Genomic DNA, 21,922 nt, shown 5'->3' on the forward strand with positions numbered 1-21,922 from the left:
TCCCTTTTAGGGGGTGTTCTCACTAGGTGAAACCCCGCGTTCTGAATCGAATCCTAGGAGTGGCGTTCCTACTAGGAACCGATTTAAATCTAGAACTGTTCTAGAGCAACCCGCAATCGTCCCCACTACAAATCGAATCGTGGAGCGGTTTAAAATTTTGAATCGTGTTTTCGTCATTTAACGCGTGTTAATAAAGTACTAGGGTCGGACCTACGTTTTTCCCTTGAATCGGGATAGGAACCGGAGCATTTAAATAGGAACGACAGCCTTTGAAATCGGGTTAGCTGGATGGGAGGAGCAGAGTGCGATGGGGCTGGCCTTGGGGGAGTTGCCCTTTCTGTCCCCATCCGTCGTGGCTGTCGCCATTTTTGCTTCCCTCACCCCTTTGTCCGCTGTGGTCTTTCAATAAGAGATAAGGATTATTTTTATTTTTTATTTTAATGGTTTACAGGCGCTTAATCTCTTCAGCGCTTTAAGCGCCTGAAATCCCGGCTGCTCAAGCGCCTGCATCTGCCAAAGGACTACAAGGCTTCCCCCGGTGGATTGCAACCTCCCCTCTGTGTGGGGAGAGCCCATTTCTAACGAAGGAGAGGCAGGAAGGGAAGCCTCCTCTCGAAGAGGCATTCCCTGCCCGCTTGGGCACTGATCTCGCCCAGGCAGGGAAGGGAAGGCTCCTCGCGAGGAGGCATCTGATCTCGCCCAGGCAGGGAAGGGAAGGCTCCTCGCGAGGAGGCATCTGATCTCGTCCAGGCAGGGAAGGGCTCTGATCAATGGGGGGGGATAGAACCTTTCTCCCTCCCTTTCTCAAATGGAAACTGCCTTCTCCTCCAACCCTGGAAAGAGAATCTTTGGGAAGAGTGCTCCCTCCCTGCTTTTCCAGCAGCCTCCTTCATTGATCTCTGGGCTCTCTGAAGGGATTCTCCCTGGCTGTCTTGGGAGACATGAAGAGGGGATGCTGTTCTGCAAAACCCATCCCCATAGTTTCTCTGGAAACAGCTTGGGCTCCCCAAATTTGCTTTGCCAGAAGCCTCTCCCATTGATCTCTGGGCTCTCTGAAGGGATTCTCCCTGGCTGTCTTGGGACGTCTCTTGCTCTTGCTTTATTTGGCTTTCACTCTCTCCTCTCTCTTAGGTCTGCAGCCTCTTGCCGCTGGGATTGTTCTCTTTTCCCCTTTTCTGTCTTGTGTCTCTATCCCACTTAAACTGACTGCCTTCTCCTCCTTGATCCCATTTTCCAACCCTGGGCTTTGGATGCAGAGTCTCTACCCACTGAAACCCACTGCCTTCTCCTCCTTTATCCGATTTGGCAAACACACACACACACACACACACTACAGACAGACAGACAGACAGACAAACGATTATATATGAATACTCTCAGACACACATGCATAAATGCATACACACACAAACATATAGGTATATATACACATATATATTTGTGTGTGTGTGTTTGCACACACATGTGTGTGTATATATATTTATATATATATGCATATGAGTGTGTGTGTGTATATATATATATATAAGGTAATTATAAAGTAACAACTTTTTTAATTTATGAAAAAAACTCATCTGTAGTTCCAAACCCACTGTAGAAATAATACAGTTTGAGACCCCTTAACCTGCCCTGGCTCAGTACTAAGGAATTATGGGAACTGTTGTGTTTGTGAGACATTTATCCTCCTCTGCCAGAGAGTGCTGGTGCCATAATAAACTACCATTCCCAGGATTCCCTAGCACTGAGTTAAGGCAGTTAATATGGGGAGACGCAGAAGAGGACGTTTGAGCGATTAAGCGCCTTCATTGGTCCATTTGGGGGGGGAAACCCGCCAAAAATACATCGATTCACAAACTGTCAATGAAATGGAAACGATGCCAAAAGTTAAATCGCTTCCAAATATTCCGGATTAACGTTATGTCATTCTGATGTACTATTGATTGACAGCTCCAAATAAGGTATGGAGGAGAAAAATCGATTTATTTAAACACTGATTTCATGCCAAGTAGGAACGCTTGCAGGTAAAAACTTCGATTTAAAAAACCAGATAGGAACGAAGAATAAAAGCGATTCGGAACGCGGGATAAGACCAGGGTTATTTTGAATCGGTTTTATTAAAAACGTTGTATTTTAAATCGTTTCAAATCTTAAGTGAGAACACCCCGTAAGACTAGTTTGGGCACATCATGTTGTTTGATTCAGTAAACTAGTGTGGTGCAGGGATGAATTATGAGTTGTAACAAATCCGAAATAAACTTCACTCCACCACTTGCCCTCACCAAACCAGAGTACTGTTGTGCTGAAAATCAGCCTGTGCTTGTCTCCATGTGACTTAAGTGTCCCAAAAAAAGGTTACATGTTAAATTGTTGTGATTCAATCATTGTATCAGCTTTCTAAAGCTCTTTGTTGATGCCATTATAAGCTGGCCTTTTTATTCAGAAGAGTTCATTATTGTATGTTGAGACTGTGCTGGCTCAAGTGAATGAAGCAGATCCAGTTTCAAATAGAACTCTGTGTTGTATTGACCTAGCTGAAGATTTAATCTTTTTTCATAGATGACTGCTGTGACCCCTGTTTCATGAGCATAAATTCTTAAAATGCAAATCTTCTCTGTATATATTTATTTATTATAATATTTGATTATTTTTCTTACAACTGTATACCACAGTTGGGTATTTATTATACTTGTATCCCACACTGTGGATACTAGGGTGTCATATGTTACCATTGCATGGTAGATCAGCAGAGCAAATGAGGTGTGAGCAGAATGTACAGTAATTTCCATTCCACTGGTAGATGGAGGTGGCAGTGCATATAAACAAATGTTTTTACACAAGATAATGTTGAATGTATCATTTCTGCAAGAACAATCTGCTAACATAAAAAAGTTCTATTATTTCAGAAGCCTCCACAAGCTTTTCATTCATTGGGTCTGTGCAATGTGTATGTGCCTTCAGGTTGTATGTCGATTTATGTCTATCTCATGAATTTCACAGGGTTTCCTCAGGCAACGAACTCTCACAGGTGGTTTTGCTAGCTCCTTCCTCTGAAATATAGCCTACAGCACCTGTTATTCATTGGCAGTTGCTTTGTTATAGGCACACTTAATTTATATCTTTTCTTAAATGGTGGCATTTCCTAATGTCAGAATCCATTTGGGAGGGAAATCATTTTGCACATGAACTTCTCTCATAAGACACATTACACATTTCTGGGAAGTTCTTGGATAAGATTGTCTTAGCAGACATATATTGACAGCTAAAGCAACTTGAGTATGGATCTTTTCATAGAGAGAGAGCAAAACAATAGAAGCACTGCTGATAAGGTCCCCTTATACTGATTTTAATGAGGATTAGAGAGAAAGAGAGATTTTTGAGATCAAACAAGTAGTTCCAAATTGCCTGTTAAAGAAACTTTTCACTATATCTTAAATAGTCAGGTGGGTGGTTGGCAATGGCAAAGCATACACCCTTTCCAAGTCATGATTTATTGATATACCACACACAAGCCCTACTCAGGTGTTGCAGAACTTAAGTATAGAGGGGATTGGGACATCATTCTGTGTCACTGTCCCCACCACCTGTGATCTTCTCATTTTTGTCAGGAGGATCTGAATTCAGAAGTATCAAGGAAACATTGTATTACACATGATAGGAACTCTGCAGTATTTGGGTTTCACTTTGTACAGAGCTCTTAAACCACATTTAGTAACAACAATCCATTCAATTTTTTTTGACTATTTTAGATTGTTGCACAAGGCTGATTTCTTGGTGATGGTATGAAGATGTGCAAATTAAAGAGGATCTCTTTCCTGGTTCTCATTTTCATCCTGGAGAGAAGTGACCACTGGGGTCCCACAGGGCTCTGTCCTAGGCCCAGTGCTATTCAACATCTTTATCAATGACTTGAATGACAGAATTGGGAGCATATTTATCAAATTTGCAGATGACACCAAATTAGGGGGAGTAGCTAATACCCCAGAGGACAGGATCAAAATTCAAAATGACCTGAATAGACTAGAAAGCTGGGCCACAGCTAACAAAATGAACTTCAACAGGGAGAAATGTAAGATACTGCACTTAGGGCAGAAGATTGAAATGCACAGATATAGGATGGGGGACACCTGGCTGAACGAGACTACATGTGAAATGGAGCTAGGAGTCCAAGTAGACCACAAGTTGAACATGAGTGAACATGTGTGTGCGGCAGCTAAAAAGGCCAATGCAATTTTAGGCTGCGTCAATAAAAGCATAGTGTCTAGATCAAGAGAAGTAATAGTGCCACTGTATTCTGCTCTGGTCAGGCCCCACCTGGAGTATTTTGTCCAGTTCTGGGCACCACAATTCAAAAGGGACACTGAGAAACTGGAGTGTATCCAAAGGAGGGTGACTAAAATGGTGAAGGGTCTGGAAACCATACCCTATGATGAACGCCTTAGGGAGCTGGGTATGTTTAGCCTAGAGAAAAGAAGGTTAAGAGGTGATAATAGCCCTGTTTAAATACTTGAAGGAGTGTCATATTGAGGAGGGAACAAGCTTGTTTTTTGCTGCTCCAGAAACTAGGACCCGGATGCAATGGATCCAAGGTACAGGAAAAGAGATTCCACCTCAACATTAGGAGGAACTTCCTGACAGTAAGGGCTGTCCGACAGTGGAACACACTCTTTCCTCGGAGTGTAGTGGAGTCTCCCTCCTTGGAGGTCTTTAAACAAGAGTCTGGATGGCCTTCTGTTGGGGATGCTTTGACTGAGAGTTCCTGCATGGCAGGGGGTTGGACTGGATGGCCCTTGTGGTCTCTTCCAACTCTATGATTCTATGGACACTTTTTGTACAGTGGCCCCTTGGCATCCACTGGGATTTGTTTCTAGGACCCTCCACAGATACCAGAATCTGTGGATACTCAAGTTCCATTAGATATGGCATAGCTAAATGGCAAAATCAAGATCTGTTTTTTGGTGTATAGGCATGGATGGTTGAATTCATGGAGAAAGAATATGTGGATATGGAGGGCTGATTGTATATTAGGAAAGACAACTCGATACCTATGTTATTACCCACAAAGATGTAAGGCTGTGAGAGACTCCACCACTAGTAGTAGTCTGTCTTCAATAAGTTGGGGAAATTTAGCTTGGCTTGTTATTGGGAGGGGGTAATGTCTGAATAGAAAGCACCAACTCTACCAGTATTCATAGATGAAGACTCCAGGCATGAGTAAACTAATTAACTTTTATTTGGGAAGAATATGAAATTGACTTATTCTAACACCTAGCATACACACCTAATCAAAATAGAAAAAGTGAAAGGAAACAGTTTAGGGTTGGGTTGAGAGGTAAATTCTACCTGTCTTGAATAATAGTCCGTGGAAAGCAGGAGCGATTCAGAGCAGAGTCTGAGGGCAACAGCCACTGGACAAAGCAGGGTGGGGCTTGACTGCAGCAGAGAAGCCAGGTTTTCCTGATCATATTTATATTTTAAAAATAGCCCCAGACCAAGGTGATTTCATGGGGAAAAGACTGGATAGCCATTCGGAAGGACCAAAAGGGTTCCTGAAGTGGTGGTTGGCTTTGATATCCAAAAGTTAAGACGCTAATTTGATTTACTTCACAACACCCTGACAAGATCTGGAGTACCCCAAAATGAGCAGACATGAAGGGCATTTAGGATCGCAACCAGGGATGAAAGGGAACCCTGTCTTGTTTGATCTTGTTGTCACATGCTGCTATGCGCCACGTCCCCATGCCGCCGTCACGTTGGCGTGTAACGCTGATCTGTAGAGCCTCTTTGTGTGGGTGAATGCATTTATGCTTCTTCAATAAAGTGCTAAGTGTATTTTTGTACAAAGTTCAGTGATTATTAAGCAAAACGCTGCATTGTTAGAGTAATCATGCTTTTGAAATGCACTGCTTGGAAAAGTTCTGGATTTTATCTAATTCATTTGTTGCTTTATCTTGTTCCTGGTCAGCTAAAATATAAACAAAGGATTTATCCAAAACACACAAATACATCAATTTTCTCTGAAATGTTTAAGGTGAACATATCCCATACAAACTATAGAAGACTGAAAAACAGAACTGATAAATGTGTAACTTTCTAAAGTGTGATATACCTGTCTAAATCAAAACAATGAAGATGACTTGGAAACTTCAGACAGTACAAAATGCAGGAGCAAGATTGTTGACTGGCACTCTTTTCAGAAACCAAATAACACCAGTTCTGAAGGAATTGCTCTATCTGCCAATACACTTCTGAATTTAATATACTGAATTGAAGGTGCTGGTGATAACATTTAAAGCCCTAATTGGGACTCCCAATACTTGAGGAGGTATCTCTTTCTATATATGCCTGCCCATGAATAGAGGCCTGTTGGAGGCATGCTCCTTTGTATCCCACTGGTAGGGGAAATACTTGTGGGAAGATGTAGGAAAAAGCCCTTTTCTGTGGTGGCACCCCATTGTGGAATAACCATCCCTGCTTGGAAGCCTGGTTGACACCAATGTTGGTATCATTTCAGCATCACATGAAAACTTGACTTTTTATTAAAGCCTTTGGGCCTAAATGATTTTACCCAGGCTGTGCATGTGCTACATACAATTGCATTATTGTAAATTGTTTTAAATTATCCGGTTTTTATTGATAAATTATTCAATATATTGTAGTCTTTTAAAATTGTTGTTTATTGTTTTGAATGTATTTTATTGTAAATCGCCATGAGGTCTTCAGCTATAATGTGGGATATAAATATTTTAATAAATTTTAATAAAGCAGTTTCATCACAAAAGGTGTGTTTGAACAAATCTGTTGATCGTAATGCCTTAACATGTCATTACTTAGTTTTTTGTTGTGAAAGAGCTTGTGAAGTTATTACATGTGATGTTGTATCTTGTAAATAATGCATAAATATTTGCTTAGGGTTGACTTTAATTAATAGCAGAGTTTCGTTTAATGTAATTCTGGCATCAGAAATGGAATGCTGTGGTGGGAATTGAACTATGGTTGTTATGAAGTGGCTCAAGATTCTATTTTTAAAAATTAGCTGTAAAATCAGAACAGAACTTATTTTATCACTTTTATTTAATGCATTTCTTAGCTGCCTTTCAAGACAACAGACCTCCTGGGATGGCCTACAAATTCTTAAATCATAAATTACTTTGAAAACAGATTTAGAATAAACCAGTAGAAAAGCAGGATGTATAATAAAAAGGTTCACTTAAAGCTAAAGAAATCAAACGAATTTTAAAACCTTAATTAGAAATAGAATTAGCTAGATATAGATATCTTAAGGGGGACTTTTTCAGAGCAGGGGCCACCAATAATAAGGTCCAATCTCTTCTACCCCACAACTGTCCTGATTTGGCAGAGGTAGTCATGATCAATGCTTAGTCATCCCACTTTTTCAACTGCTTTTAAAATGTCCCAGTTTCTTTCTCCTCCCGCTTTTTTCCATTGTCCTCATCTAATTTCCATTGCTACAAACTGAGTGAGTAATGCAGAAGTAATTTTGCACTCAGTTAACACAGTGGGGAGGGTGAGGAGATAGGGGGACAGATGTACCCTTCCCAGTCAACTGCTTTAGTCTCTCCTAGCTTCTGAATTCTTCCTTGTCAATAACTTTTGCCATCTTGACCAAAGTCAGGTGTTGCTCAGCCACATATGGCCCACTTTTCATATGTGAAATACAGGAAAGTATGATCCTTACGGCGCTCAACTTTAATGGTGGGCCATTAAATAGAGCTTCCAGTTTTGATCTGTACACATTGTAGGTCCAAAAAGAGGTGTAGGCTATAGAGCCATAGAATCGGAGTTGGAAGAGACTTGCCATCAAAATCCAACCTCCTGCCAGGCAAGAATACATAATCAAAGGACCCCTGATAGATGGCCATCCAGCCTCTGTTCACTCTCCAAGGGAGTGTTTTCTACTATTGAACAGCATTTATTCTCAGGAAGTCCTTCCTTATGTTGAGGTGGAATCTCTTTTCCTGCAGTTTGCATCCATTGCTCTGTGCCCTAGGTAGTTCTCTAAATAACTTGTGCTGTTAGAATTATTATGGCTTGGTTATTAGTTAAGAAGTTTAGCAGCAGCAGCAGCTGCATCAACAATAAGCATGTACTCCACAGGTATTTGGTAAACATCTAGATCTCAGCTTCTGGTAAATAAACAGGATACATTGGTAGATAAAAAGAAACTTGTTTTATTGCTACATCACGGTTCTACAAAAAATAACTAATCAGTAGAGAAAACTATACTTGGTAGAAGAGTCCCTGGAGTTGACTCTCATGTGTGTAAGTAAGAAGAAAAACATCTTTAATAGCACAGCTTGGTTTCTGTGTCCATGCTTGGTGAGAGCAGAGAGAGGAAGAGGGAGAACAAAGGGCATAAACTTTATTGATCCCCAGAAAGGAAGGGGTATGGGAAGTGACCTCTTCACAAGCACACTGACCAAATGACCATAGAGATATACATCAGTGTTCCTGCTGAAAGGAAAGAAACTATAGAGCTACACACAAGCATTGATGCTAATACTTCAACCGTGCCTAAGGTCTTTTTAAAGCTTTATCTTAAGATCACAACTGCACCTAGAATGTTTCAAATAAATGTTGGGAATATATGGAGGGCTGTTGTTTCATATGTGGGGGAATTGAAAGAAGGAAAAATGTTATTGATCTAAAATTTATATGTTAATCCAAAAAAAATTCTAAAGATACATATTGTAATTTTACCAGAAATTTTTCTGTTAGGCATTATGGGCCTGAAACACATGGGCCAAACGAAGCAGCTTCTAGCTGCTTTGAGGGAGTGGTATTTAAATAATGCACACCCGAATGTGGACTGAAGCTACTCTGATGCCGTGAGGAACGGAACAAAAAGGAGTCTATTTAAACTGACTCCTGGCTGTGTGGCTTGAGGCCTGCCACAGTGGCCCACTTTGAGAGCAGGCCATGTGATTGCCATGGTTCCGGCCCAATTGTGGCTGGAGCAGCCAGAAGCTGCTTCTTCCTGGCTCTCTGTTTCACCCCATGGATAAAGCACTGGATAGTAAGTATGGATAAATATTTACTGGAGAGTAAATATGTTCAATATATGAAGAGCAACAAGAATATTGTTTGTTCAAGCTTCGAAATGGACTTAAGTACCAACAATGGAAGAATAGATTGTTGCTGAGTTGGTCCAAATTGCCAAATTAATGTGGGTTCTAAAGGATAAGCCAGTTGAAGGCTTTTTGAAAGATTGGAAACCATTTATGGATTTATTGACAAAGAAATCTAACAATAATAACACATGCCTATTATTAGTAGTAATTTTAGCAGGATTATTTAATTGGATCTGTAATGACAGAATTTTTTTCCCTTTTTTCTTTTCATTGCAGTCACAATTAGTGGGTCTGAGCCCTGTTATATACAGGTGCCCCTCCTAATTCAGAGGGACGACCTCCACTATTTGCAATGGCTGTGAGACTTGAATAATCATGAGCCTCCATTTTCACGGGGGGGGGGGGGGGATAAATCCCCTGTGAAAATGGAGGGCCAACTGTATTGTGTGTCTTTTTTATTTTATGTTTTTCTTCTGCTTTTTCCTACCATTTCTTTATCTTTTATTGCATGTTAGTTTGATTGTAAATTAGAGTGTTCATGTTAAAAAGTAATAAAAATTAACCTCAAAAAAGAGAAAAGAATGCTGAATTTGATGAGCCTTTAGCACAAAACTACACAGCTTCTTAAGTTCTGAATTAAGGTAAGTATAGAGCTGATATTTAGTATTCTAGGTGTTCATGTTTGGTGTACACATGTGTACATGTGTGATGTACAGTGCCTGCTACTAAGCTACTAGTGAATATCTCCTTGCTCTTTCTCTTTCTCTCTTAAGGCGTCTTGGGGCTGAACTTGGAAAATCTGTGGTGTATCAGGAAACTAATGGAGGTAAGGCAAGATTTTTTACTTTTATTTTCTTTTTATTTGATAGTGTGTATAGGCACTTCAAATGCTTTCAGAGAGATTTACAATACAAAACCCAAAACATAATTAAAACACCAAATTAGTAAAACAACATACAGGGCAATAAGATAAAAGTCAGTATAAAGTTACATTCACATTCAAAAGTGATGTGATTGTGGGAAAGTGATGTTGCATTTAGAAACTTGCAAAAATTAAAAATTGACCATATCACCTAGTTTCTATGAGCAGTATCTGCAAAATATGTTTTGTGTGTGTGTTGTGTACCTTCAAGTAGTTTTTGACTTAATGACAACCTATCATGGGGTTTTCCTGGCAAAATTTGTTTAGAGGAGGTTTGCCATTGCCTTCCCCTGAGGCTGAGAGCATGTGACTTGCCTAAAATCACCCAGTGGGTTTCAGTGACCAAGCAGGAATTCGAACCCTGGTCTCCAGAGTTATAGTCCTACACTCAGACCACTATGCTGTGCTGGTTCCTACGAAGAAGTAAATAAGATTCTGAAGTCTTGAGGTGGCTTCAGTTCTTGAGCCCTCTGACCCCCCCCACCCCGACAGTCATTATTTCTAACGGCTTTCATTGCACTTAATTTTCCACTAAAACAAATTTGCTAAGACTTGTGAATCAATGGCTGAATGAGCCATTGACTAAACTATTCTCTGTTCTATATGGTAAAAGACTTCTCTTCCTGTTTTATCCTTGTCCAATCAACTGGCTCTTTTTAAGGCTATGGATTTTCTCTGTTTATTACAGTCATATCCCACCATTCCTCCAAGGAACTCTAGATGACATACATTGAGTTCTTTCCCCACCCTTTATCCTTGTGCAACTCCATAACATATGTGGGTCTGAGAAATTCTGATTGGCCCAAGATCAGCCAGTGAACTTAATGCTTGAGGGGTGAAGCAGATGGCTGTTAAAGAGTGGCCTCTGGCTGTGATTGGGCTGGGACTGTGATGATTGCATGGCCCATTTCCAGAGTGGGCCACTGCCAGCAGTCTCAAGCCACACCAGCCAGGAGTTGATTCAAATCGATTCCTTTTTAATCCAGTCCTTTGGACTAGAGTGTGGCCTCGGCATGGCTCCTGGTTGCTTTGGGGGCGTTTATCATGTAAATGTCATGCCCCCAAAGTGACCAGAGGCCACTTTATTTGCCTCATACATTTCGGGCCTGAGTGAGGTTTTGAACCCAGATCTATGTGGCCTTCAGATTATCCCAGGAAGTGAAAATAGGCACCCAGACCAACTCAAGCTGCCCGCCACTGATTTTGTTCATCAGTCTGTTTTCAGTACTAGCTAGTCATGTGTCTCTGAGAACCCTATGTGCACAGCATTAGCATTAGGGCAAAAATGCTCTTTTGATGTTTCCCCCCAGCCTCTGATATTCAAAGACATTATCCCTTTCAATGTGGAGAATTTGCTTAGTTATCATTGCTGTTGAAAGGGGGCATTCAAAGGCAGAGCTTAGACAGCGTAGGTAGGAAGAGCTTGGAGTGCAGGTGAGATACAGTGTGGTAAGAATCACTTGCGTTGGATGGCAGCATGCCCTTCTGTAAGGCATCAGCTACTTGGACTCACAATACCTAAAGCATATGTTCTTGCGCTCATACTTATCCCACCTATGATATGAAACCTATGACTTCCTTTTCTATCCCTCTTCCTCCACACCAACTTTTAAGCTGCAAACTTTATCAGAGGGCCTTATCAGTGCAGAATTAAAAACAAAACACAGTTTCTCAGGGATGCTTTTTCAGTCCTCGTAAGTGCTTAGAAAGGTTTTTTTAAGCTTCCTTTATTCCACAGAACAGTATTTCTTGTTGGATGTGAACATACCATTAGGCCAGAGAGTCTTAAATTTTCTGCCTACTTGGTAAGATAACTAAGGCGGGGTACAGACTTCCAGAAAGAGGCGCCAGGGAGGTGCCTCTCTTTGCTGCACAGCAGCATTGCAGCAATCAGATTGTGTAATGCTGCTGCACAGCAAAAAAGGAGCAGTAAAAAGCGGCTCCTTTTTGCTGCGCTGCTGCGCCGCAGCAAACCTACAAAGACGCCCCGATGGTGTCGCAGCTGCGCAGCACTGTTTTAACGCTGCGCAGCTGTGACGTCATAGCTGTGCACGCCGTGTGGGTGGTGCTGCGCAGCTGTGACGCCCTCGTTACATGCGAGGGTTGCCGGGCGTGTGGGCGCTCTGCCCACCAGGCAACCCTCACACGTAACGAGGGCACCACAAAGGTCCATCTGTTGAGGGCCTAAGGCTCCTACAGCTCACAGAATGATAATGCTGAGTAGAGTCAAGTACACAAGTCACACAGCTTGGCATAATCAGATGGCAGTTGCTTATTGATATCTAATTCCTCTAATTCCTCTTGTAGGAGGGGATTGCAGAGTTTCATTTTTATCAAGCTAAGAATAGACATTGGCTTGGAAATATGGCATACTCTCTCCATTTCTGCTGAATTCTAAGTGAATTTTTAAATGTTACATGTCTTCCTTCTTTCTAAAGGTATACCTTTCTCTTATCATATCTTCTTTCCTTTGTATTTCACACATAATCTGTATCTTGTCCCTATCCTGCCCAATTCTTTCATCTCGTCTACCTTTTGCTATTTGAACATTCACTTCCTCCTTACAACAACTTCTGTCTTTTAAACCTTTCCTCTTTATTTCTAAGGGTGATGTCATTATGGACAGCTATAATACTTTAAAAATTCAACCAAAAAAAAAAAAACCCTGGCTAATTTCATTCAAAAACCTCTGTTCTGCAGCCACCTCTACTGAGTGTTATGTTTTTTCTCTCCCTTCTCATGAAGGGACACATCTATATACAACCTCTCCAGTTTCTAGTGACACAGTGCCCAGTACTGGGTTGTTTCTTTGAGGTGGTAGAGTAGGTTGCTGCCATAGCCAAAATGTACAGCAGCAGCCTTAACGTTACTCCTTTTCTTTCTCAGTCCATCTGTCCTTTTGCTGTCTTTATTTAAAAGATTCTTAATATGTTTAAAACAATAACTATGGTGGTAATAATTTTAAAATTATATTTATGATTTCATACTAGAAGAAGCAAAACTTCCTCAAGGTAGTTTACAAAATAAACACCTATAACAAGAAATACTTTTTATTCCATTCTTCATACTCAGCCAGCCACTCGGATAGTCTGTCATCCACGTGAAGTGTCCAGAGTAGTAGGTCTGTTAGCTATTTTTGTTGAAACAGCCTAATGCAAGAATCTTATGGTACTTTGAAGACTAGCCAGTTATATTTAGTGTAACCCCTGCAACAGCTGGAGAAAGGGGCTGTTCACAAAACATAAATCAAATAAAACTAGTTGTCCTTGCAGCTGCTACAAGATTAGACTTTTGTCTGTCTTCTTTCCTGTCTCTTTTTTCTCCAACTTTGCAAATTGTAGCCATGCTCTGTGACCATCTCGTACATCATTGATTAATTAATTAATTAATTATGTTATTTATACCCCACCCTTCATGCTGCTGTTTTTTATTTAATCAAATAACTGTAGAACAACTAATGGGTGGAGTGGCCAAGCAAGGAGATTCTGGCTGGGTTACAGCAAGACTTCTGAGGCTATCTAATGTAAGGGCCCACAATTATTTTATTATTATTTTGCCAATTTATCAGGGAGCATCACCATAGTTGTGCCCATTGGATACAGCTGTTCTTTCTTGAAGACTCACCAAAGATTGGCAGTCAGTGGCTCAGAGATTGGCACTGGTAAAAAGACAACCACTTTGAGAAGCACTGGGCTAGAATAATGTGCCTCAGCAAAAAATGGGCTGAGACCCATTGCTGGTTCCTACCCTACAGTTTTTCATGAGAAATGCTGCATTAGATTGTCTTGCAAAGTCAAGCCATGTAACTTTATTGCAAAGTGTTTAAATTTCTGTGCTTCCTCTGCAGAAACAAGGGTCGAAATAAAAGAATCTGTCCGAGGGCAGGATGTGTTCATCATTCAGACAATCCCCAGGTATGTTTACATGGATTCTCCTTGAACTGTGTAGATTAAAAACCCAGATTCCTGAATAAATGCAATTTCCTGTTCAGTAGATTTAGTCTAAGCATTTACAAGTGTAAATACTACTCTGTTTCCCTTTCTGATTTACCTTCTCCTTCATTACAGGGAGAACATGTGATGTTAATAATGCCAGTTAATCTCTTGCATCAACAGTGAGAACTTTAAATCAGACAGTTTAATGAGGCACTGAAAATGACAGTAAATGAAACCAGATTACATTTCTTAGTCTGTGGAGCTATCATGAAGACACTCTTACATAATTACTCTTTTTCTTTTGTTATGTTTTGTTTCTGTTCTGAGGATTTTAAAAAAAGTATTGTTGCTTGTTCAACTAGAACATTCTTTATAGCAGAATGAATAAATGTTTCCATCTACTGACAATAAAAATATTGCTTGATATTCTTTAGAGATATTTGGATACAACATTCCTGCAGAGGAGTTTCTGTCTTCCTGGATCTGAGCTGTAGCTCAAAAATAATACCATTTTGATTGTGTTTTTCCCATTCCCTGCATGGAGTACTTCAGGAAGATCATCTCTGTAGTTGTCTTTATGTTGTTCTTACAGGTTATCTACTGGATAGCATGGGTTTGTGGTTTTCAAGCCACTCAGTTGTAACAAAATGGTGAGGATATGTAAAGCAGCCTTGCAAAGCAAGTCCATAAAAGCTACTAGCTCTTCCATCTAAAATATTTTGTTGCATGCCTGCTTATTAATAGTTGTGGCACAGAAATAGCCTTAAAGCAAAAATGAACCATGCATACATCTCTGCCTAGTTGCCATGCCTAATTGATACAGGTCTGCAGGCAACCAGCTGTCTACTAGGCTGTAGTGATTCTAGCAGAAATAGCATTGCAGTACATGTGAGTAAGAACAGAGGAAATAATTTAGATAAAGTTCCTTTACATGTACCGATGAGGTAAGAAAGGGAGACGGTTGCTTCTCACTTTCATGCTCCCCTCCCTGATGTCCTTGTTTTACTAATTTGAATCCTCTTTCTAACTTAATGCTGTACCTAGACTTTCTCCTTTGGTAACATTTAAACATACTTGAAGTCATTATTCACAGTGGCTTGTGATGAATTTTAGTTTAAAAACATAAAACAGAAGGTGAAAGTTTTCAAAACGGGTATATCTGTAACATGCAGGGTCTTGGCAAACATTTGCCCTTCCATAACCTCTGCTAAACCACAGAGGAAAATGGTGTATTGTTCATTTTTTGTCTTAATTACTTGGAGGTGGGGTGGTTTTTATGTAATCCTTGGCTGCTTCCATGATGGTGAACAAAGCTTTCTTGTGCATAAAACCATCACATCAGTGCAGTGTGGTGGAGATAGAAGACAGAACAAACCAGAAAATACTGGCCACCGTGTCCAGATAAATAGGTCTCATTTTTCAATGAGAGGTTTACAGTGAAGAAAATGAGAGTGCCTAGCTAAACTAGAAATTCAATCAGTGGTGTATTGTTAAGAGCCAAAAAGCTCTTAAAGGTGTCATCTTAAAAAGTCTCTGGTCTCAATCTCATGGAAGCCCATGCAGATGACAGAAGTATTGCAGCTTCAGAACGTGTGTTCACAGAGTTGTTTGTCTAGCATGCTTCCAGTCAGAGAGCTCCCCATTATGCCTCCCATCAAGTGTAGACAAGTGACAGTTTCTGTTTAGACCTTTCCATCTTACAGTGATATAGCTGGATTGACCACTTTAATGAAGCTGCCCGTGATTCCTCACAACATCTGTATTGAGCCCTACACTGGCTGCCTATTAGCTTCTGGGCTCAATACAAAGTGTTGGTTATTACCTATAAAGCCCTATATGGCTTGGGCCCAAGTTACTTGAAGGACCGCCTCTCCCCATATAGTCTGCCCCGCACTCTTGGAACATCAGGAAAAAATTTATTAGTACATCCTAAGGTGAGACTAACAGCAACCCACCAGAGAGCATTCTCATCAGCTGCACCAATGTACTGGAATAAACTTCCAGAAGAGCTTTGTACGACCCCCACATTTTAAAAACTTTTAAAAAATAAATAACAACATGGAAGCTTTTTCAGCAGTGCTTCTTAGTTCTGGGGCAGGAACATTCCTTCTTCTGACACGAACAGGTTCATAGGCTAGTATGTGGGGCCCATGGATATTAAAAGTTCTCTTTGACTCAAATGCATGGAGAAAATTTACTGTATGTAATTTCCATGATTTGTGATGACAAATCCTTCTCTAAGTCAGAAATTCTTTCTCTAAACAGGACTTTTAATATGTTTGAGGCAGTTAAAATAAAATGGAATAAAGTCTGTTTCCTCTATGGCAATATGTTAAACAAGTGAAGAAACACTAGTTTTAAAACTTTATTTATGGATGACATCTCCCAAATTGATCTAATTGCCAACTCTACCCCCCCCCCCCCCCAAACACACCTTGCTTTAAGATCTGTGTTTATTGCAGAAAATGGAGGATTCATTCCCAAGTGTACTCTAGTTATATGTGGAGCAATTGCTGGGATGTTTGAGCCCTGTGCAAAGTAAACATGCACTTAAGGACTTTAGAAATTTAGTACGTAATAGATACCTTTGGGGGACAGCTTTTTTTCTAGACATCTGTGCTCTGACTGCTATTTAAATTAGGAAATCTCTGACAGTGTCGGCAGGAGCCCAGGGTTCTTGAACATAGTTAGGAAATTCAGAGGAGGGGGATTTTTCTTTAGAAACTGCTAATGATATTTGGGCTGATGTTTTTGCCTGGGAGGAAGCTGTTGCCTGAACTTTCCTGGCAAAGGGATGGCTGATTCATATTTTCAACCATTTCAGAGATGTGAACACTGCAGTGATGGAACTGTTGATCATGGCTTATGCACTAAAGACATCCTGCGCCCGAAATATCATTGGGGTAATTCCCTACTTCCCCTACAGCAAACAAAGCAAAATGAGGAAGAGAGGCTCAATAGTCTGCAAACTCCTTGCTTCCATGTTGGCCAAAGCAGGTACGTAGGTTTATCAGATGCAGCAATATTTTACCTCCCACCATTGTGCTAGGTGATAATTAATCTGGCTATAAAGAAGCAAGTGGAAATCTCTCCTCCCACCATAGGAATGTGTTCCTTTTTCAGAAAGAGATGCCACTTTCTTTCTCTCTGCTCTGCCTAATAATATTGTTGTACGGAGAAAACAAAGTGTGAAAACCATGTGTTCTACCCTTGGAATTCCTTGAAGCAAAGATGGGTGTGCTCACCTACACACTTGGATGCTTGACTAAGCCTGTATTCCAGAGTGAGACATATGTTCAAAATTGAGCATTTGAAGGCAACCACTAAGCTAAAAGAATTCACAGATGGGTCATTGGAGCTTAATGAACTATTGTACAAGTGTGTCTGCCTTTTAAAAAAACAAACAACAAAACACTCAACTTGCATCCTGTATGAAAACATCAACCCAAAGCAGTGTACTTTAGCCCTATTCTTGTTCTGTGTTTTGATAGGTTGTTTTATAGTGACAAAGTCCAATGTGAGTGATACATGCTCCATGACTGAGGTTCATGTAACCTGGTTTGCAAAAGTATATGTAGCAAATATGTAATGTGTTTTTAAACAGAATTGTTGTTTAGTTATTTTTTTAAAAAAAACCTTTTGTGTTAGTCTTTTTAGCTGTATTTTGTTGTGGTAAACACCCTTCAGTCTTGTGCTAAAAGAAAAGTGGGATATGAACTAATTAAATAATTAGTAAAGTGTCCTGATTACCCGAACCTTGAGAGATCGGGTACACCTAAGTAATTAATGCTAACCACTATATGAACAAGAATCTTAAAACCTAGTATTTAGGAGTGCGGTTGTGTGATTCATATCTAACTTCTTATTTGGATTCTTTGATCAGTGTAATCTGTGTTCTTTTTAGGTTTAACTCACATCATCACCATGGATCTTCATCAGAAAGAAATCCAGGGCTTTTTTAGTTTTCCTGTTGATAACCTGAGGGCATCACCTTTCTTACTTCAGTATATACAAGAAGAGGTGAAGTAACATCTTGTCTATTGCTAGTCATTGTCTCAGTTTGATTAGTAAACAGTTTGGCATTGCACCTTTTAAGACTTCCTTGAAGAAACTGAGACGGAGAGTGGGATGCAAAATTTACATGGAGACCCTGGTTCTCTCTGGGAGCTTGTAACCTTTCCTCCTCAGGCAAAGGTTGCCCATTGTGGATCATGAATTAGTCCAGGAGGTCTGAAGCATGCTTCTAAATCAGATAGGAGTAACACCCAAACCAGATGCTCTTTTTAAAGTGGTAGTAGCAGTTTTGGGGGTAATGGGTGATGCAGATCTGCAGTACAGTGCTGAGGAAAGCGGAAAGCATAACCCTTACCACCATGCCTGATTAAAATTGTCCCATGCTCCAAAGCTGCTGTTCCACTGGGAGACACCTTTGTTTTACCTTGTTGGGCAAATAATAGCTTGGGAAAGAGGGCAGTTGATAAAGGTGGTGGGAGAGGCAAGGTTCAAATCTTCCCATCTCTCCCAGCATTGTGATCCCTATTCAAGTTAAACTTCACCAATCTGTGTCTTCCTAATCGATCCTGTTCATGACTTCATGTTTTAGTTTGTCCCTGAACTAGAAGGCATAGCTAGTACATAGATGATGTATAGAAATGTAAATGTCCTGCAGCAGTAAATTTAGCAACAATGCTGAAGTATTTAATAAACAGTAGAAGCTGAACAGGTGGCTCACAGTCTTTGAGGAATGGTAGCAGTTTTTGTCTCAGCCTACAGTTAGTAGTTACAAAATGATTATCAGATATGTAAAATGCTGGCTTCCCCTCCCCTACACACATCATACCATAGAAAGTTAAGCAGTATTAGAGCTGTAGTGCCTTAAATAATCTTTTCTCTTTACTCCAGATTCCTGATTACAGAAATGCAGTAATTGTAGCCAAGAGTCCTGATGCTGCTAAGAGGTAAACTGTCATTTATTATTGGTATGAATGAATATTACTAAATCTGCAAAATTCAACTGATGTTATCAGAAGGTAGCCATATAATGAAGGCCTTCTTAGCACTTCAGACAGGACCTGAGTAGATGGGGCATGATAGCATGGGCTGATCCTGAGCTATCCTGCCCCTGGTGCTCATGGGGTTAGTGCCTCAGTTGGCATAGGGATGGGCAAGGGTTCATACGCTCATCTCTGCACTGATCCAGGGCGACTGGGGGACTCCTCACATAGTTCACACACAAGCAAGGTAAGGAACGTGGGGGGGGGGGGCTGTCTGAATAGTCCAGGTTTGCCACAGAATTTCTTAGAAACTCTGTGCAAAACCAGGGCTATTTTAACCTGGGATAAAGGCTCTTTCCCATGGGGTCAGACTGGATCCTTCAGACCCACTCCTGTGTTTTCCGGATCAGGATTAATCCCACCACAGGGATTTCAGCCTGCATTGTCTAAACTAGACAACTCCAAGCCAGGGGGGAGCTGGGCCATTTGGCTCATGCAGACAACCCCTAAGTGGTTGGTATATGATGAATAGGAAAATACATATCTGAGGGTGGTATATTTTGTTTCTGTTTGCTGGAAGTAGTGACAATGCTAAGAGAGGGCTGGGTGTTAATGTCTGGTGAAACAGAGGGGCAAAGTAATTTTTCCTAAGGATGTTGCAAAATACACACTAGGAACTAGGAGTTGAGATAATCATCTGCATATTTTCCTACTATACACACCTTCAACACTAGTGAAAATCCTTAAGTGATTGTAAGATGACTATATCTTCAAGTTATACAAACCTGATTATAGAAAGAGAGGTTGAAAAGGGATTTTGAACCCAGGACAATTTTAAAACACAGAATTTTGGCTGAAATTGTGTATCTACACTCCATGTGGCAGATCTAATGTTTCAAAGGCTCCTAACTCTACACTGTGCTGAATAATTTATCCATTGACTGCCTAATTGACAGCTAAGAACTGAAACAGAAAAACCCTTTCAAATCCCTAACAGAGTAGTACAATAGTTCTCAATTATGGAGCCCAGGTATTTTGGATTACAACTCCTGGAATCCCCAGCCATCTTGGACAAGGGCCAGGGACTATGAGAGTTGCAATCAGGTAACATTTGGGGTTGCAGTGTTAACCAATGAACTGAAAGATTTGTTACCAGTTTGGCACTGGTGAGCAGTAAGTCTCTCCTTTTCCAGGTTTCTGTGCTCTTGTAGAACTTAGCTGTATTAGTCTGCTAGTTGACTATTCTCTATACTGATGTAGGCTCTCATGATGGGGTCATCTAGGGGTCAGCTACAATAAAGAGTTGAGATTAATCTACACAAACCAATGTTAAATCAGCTTTGGAGTGTATTGGTCTTCCTTGTTTAATGGTATTATTTTCCAGTTAATGCCTAAAATAAAATAAAATATAGATTCTGCAGAATCTCTATCCTATAAAAGGCAATTGGTGCATAAATCTCAGGTTAGAGGTTCCGTATGCATATAACGCACTATTTTGCCATTAAAAGTTTTCTAACTATGCTAACTTAATCATGAATTTAATCCCGCCTCAATCTGTAGGGAGAGGCAGGAAATATAAATAAAATATTGTTGTTGTTGTTGTTGTTGTTGTAGATAGTTTTTTGTACGTGGGGCAGTAAGCTGGTGGCCTGCAATTAGGGCTGAAATGACCTCTAGAAACCAAATGCATTGTCACTTAGAAATGGCAAAATCAAATTCCTCGATGCATCCCAAAGTTGTTGAAAGAATGCTGTTCTAATGAGTATGTATTTTCAGGAAAAGATGCACCAAGAAGTATTTGGAAAGACCTTTGCTAGAATATTTGCAACATTAATCACTTTGGAATGCTTTTCGCTTTAATTTTCTTCCCCTTTGTCTTGGTTCACTTTGGTAGACCACATTACTGCACTACACTCTTATAGTGCTGCTATTCCACTTTTACTGCTTTAATTGCCTCCTGTTGCATTCTGAGGCTTATAGTTCAGTGAGACCTAAGAGATCTTTGGGTGAGAATTCTAAATGCCCCTCCTTAAACTGTAAATCCCAGAATACAACAGGAGGCAGCCAGAGCAGTTAAAGTGGAATAGCAGCGCTATAAGGGTGTAATGTAGTAATCTAGTTAGCTAATGATCTGGAATTATTATAAACAGGAAAGGCGTAGAACAAACTAATTTTGTTAGGTATAGGATGACATTTTTCTCAGATATGAATAGGACACACTATCTGTACATACCTGTTTCTCAGATCTTAACAGGAAGGATAGCACAGTTTGCTTGTGTTCGCTGTACCTCCACAGTGAATAGCATCTGGATTTCCTATTAAGGAGGCAAGAATCACATGTACATTTGTGTTGAAGTTCGGAGGCAATGGTAGAAAAGGGATAGTATTATGTGTTACCTCTTGTTGGTTGAAAAGCATACAGACAAGTCTGAAAACTCCTTTCCTTTGGTTGAATTCTGTTTGAATGGTACACTGAAAACTGGCCAAGCAAAGGGCTTTTCCAAGTGGAAAAGGCTGCATCCCACTAACATGCTGTTATGTTTATGTAGGGCCCAGTCTTATGCTGAGCGGCTGCGGCTGGGACTAGCAGTCATCCATGGGGAGGCACAGTGTACAGAGCAAGACATGGATGATGGACGACACTCACCTCCAACAGTAAAAAATACAACATTGCACACTGGTCTGGAGCTGCCCTGTACGTTGTTAGTCTTTTACTATCTTCCTTTTTGTTTAGTTTGTTAGACAAGATGCTCCTTATAGGTCTTTAAACAGAGGCTGGGTGGCCATCTGTCAGGGATACTTTGATGGAGGTTCCTGCATGGCAGAGGGTTGGACTGGATGGCCTTTGTGGTCTCTTCCAACTCTACGATTCTATGAAAACAGGTGGTGGTATGATTTTGCTGTTCCACTATACTGTGCTGTATAACCTTCAGATTTTTCCATCATTTTTGTCTAGTTGCCAAGATGGTTTGGAAAGCACAT

The 21,922-nt window shown here is 40.5% G+C and overlaps 1 protein-coding gene across 2 annotated transcripts in view; it reads left to right on the top strand.

Annotated features, from left to right (window-relative positions):
- PRPSAP1 (phosphoribosyl pyrophosphate synthetase associated protein 1) overlaps positions 1-21,922 on the top strand; it is a 58,162-nt gene that overhangs the window by 16,418 nt on the left and 19,822 nt on the right. For both annotated transcript variants that reach the window (XM_042448499.1, XM_042448500.1), the window contains exons 2-7: positions 9,863-9,915; positions 13,859-13,925; positions 16,771-16,943; positions 17,851-17,966; positions 18,849-18,904; positions 21,490-21,635. In XM_042448499.1, the coding sequence (XP_042304433.1) occupies positions 9,863-9,915; positions 13,859-13,925; positions 16,771-16,943; positions 17,851-17,966; positions 18,849-18,904; positions 21,490-21,635 (611 nt within the window). The remainder of the gene's footprint in view (positions 1-9,862; positions 9,916-13,858; positions 13,926-16,770; positions 16,944-17,850; positions 17,967-18,848; positions 18,905-21,489; positions 21,636-21,922) is intronic.

Source organism: Sceloporus undulatus, chromosome 2, assembly GCF_019175285.1.
Source record: "Sceloporus undulatus isolate JIND9_A2432 ecotype Alabama chromosome 2, SceUnd_v1.1, whole genome shotgun sequence".
Lineage (NCBI taxonomy): Eukaryota > Metazoa > Chordata > Lepidosauria > Squamata > Phrynosomatidae > Sceloporus > Sceloporus undulatus.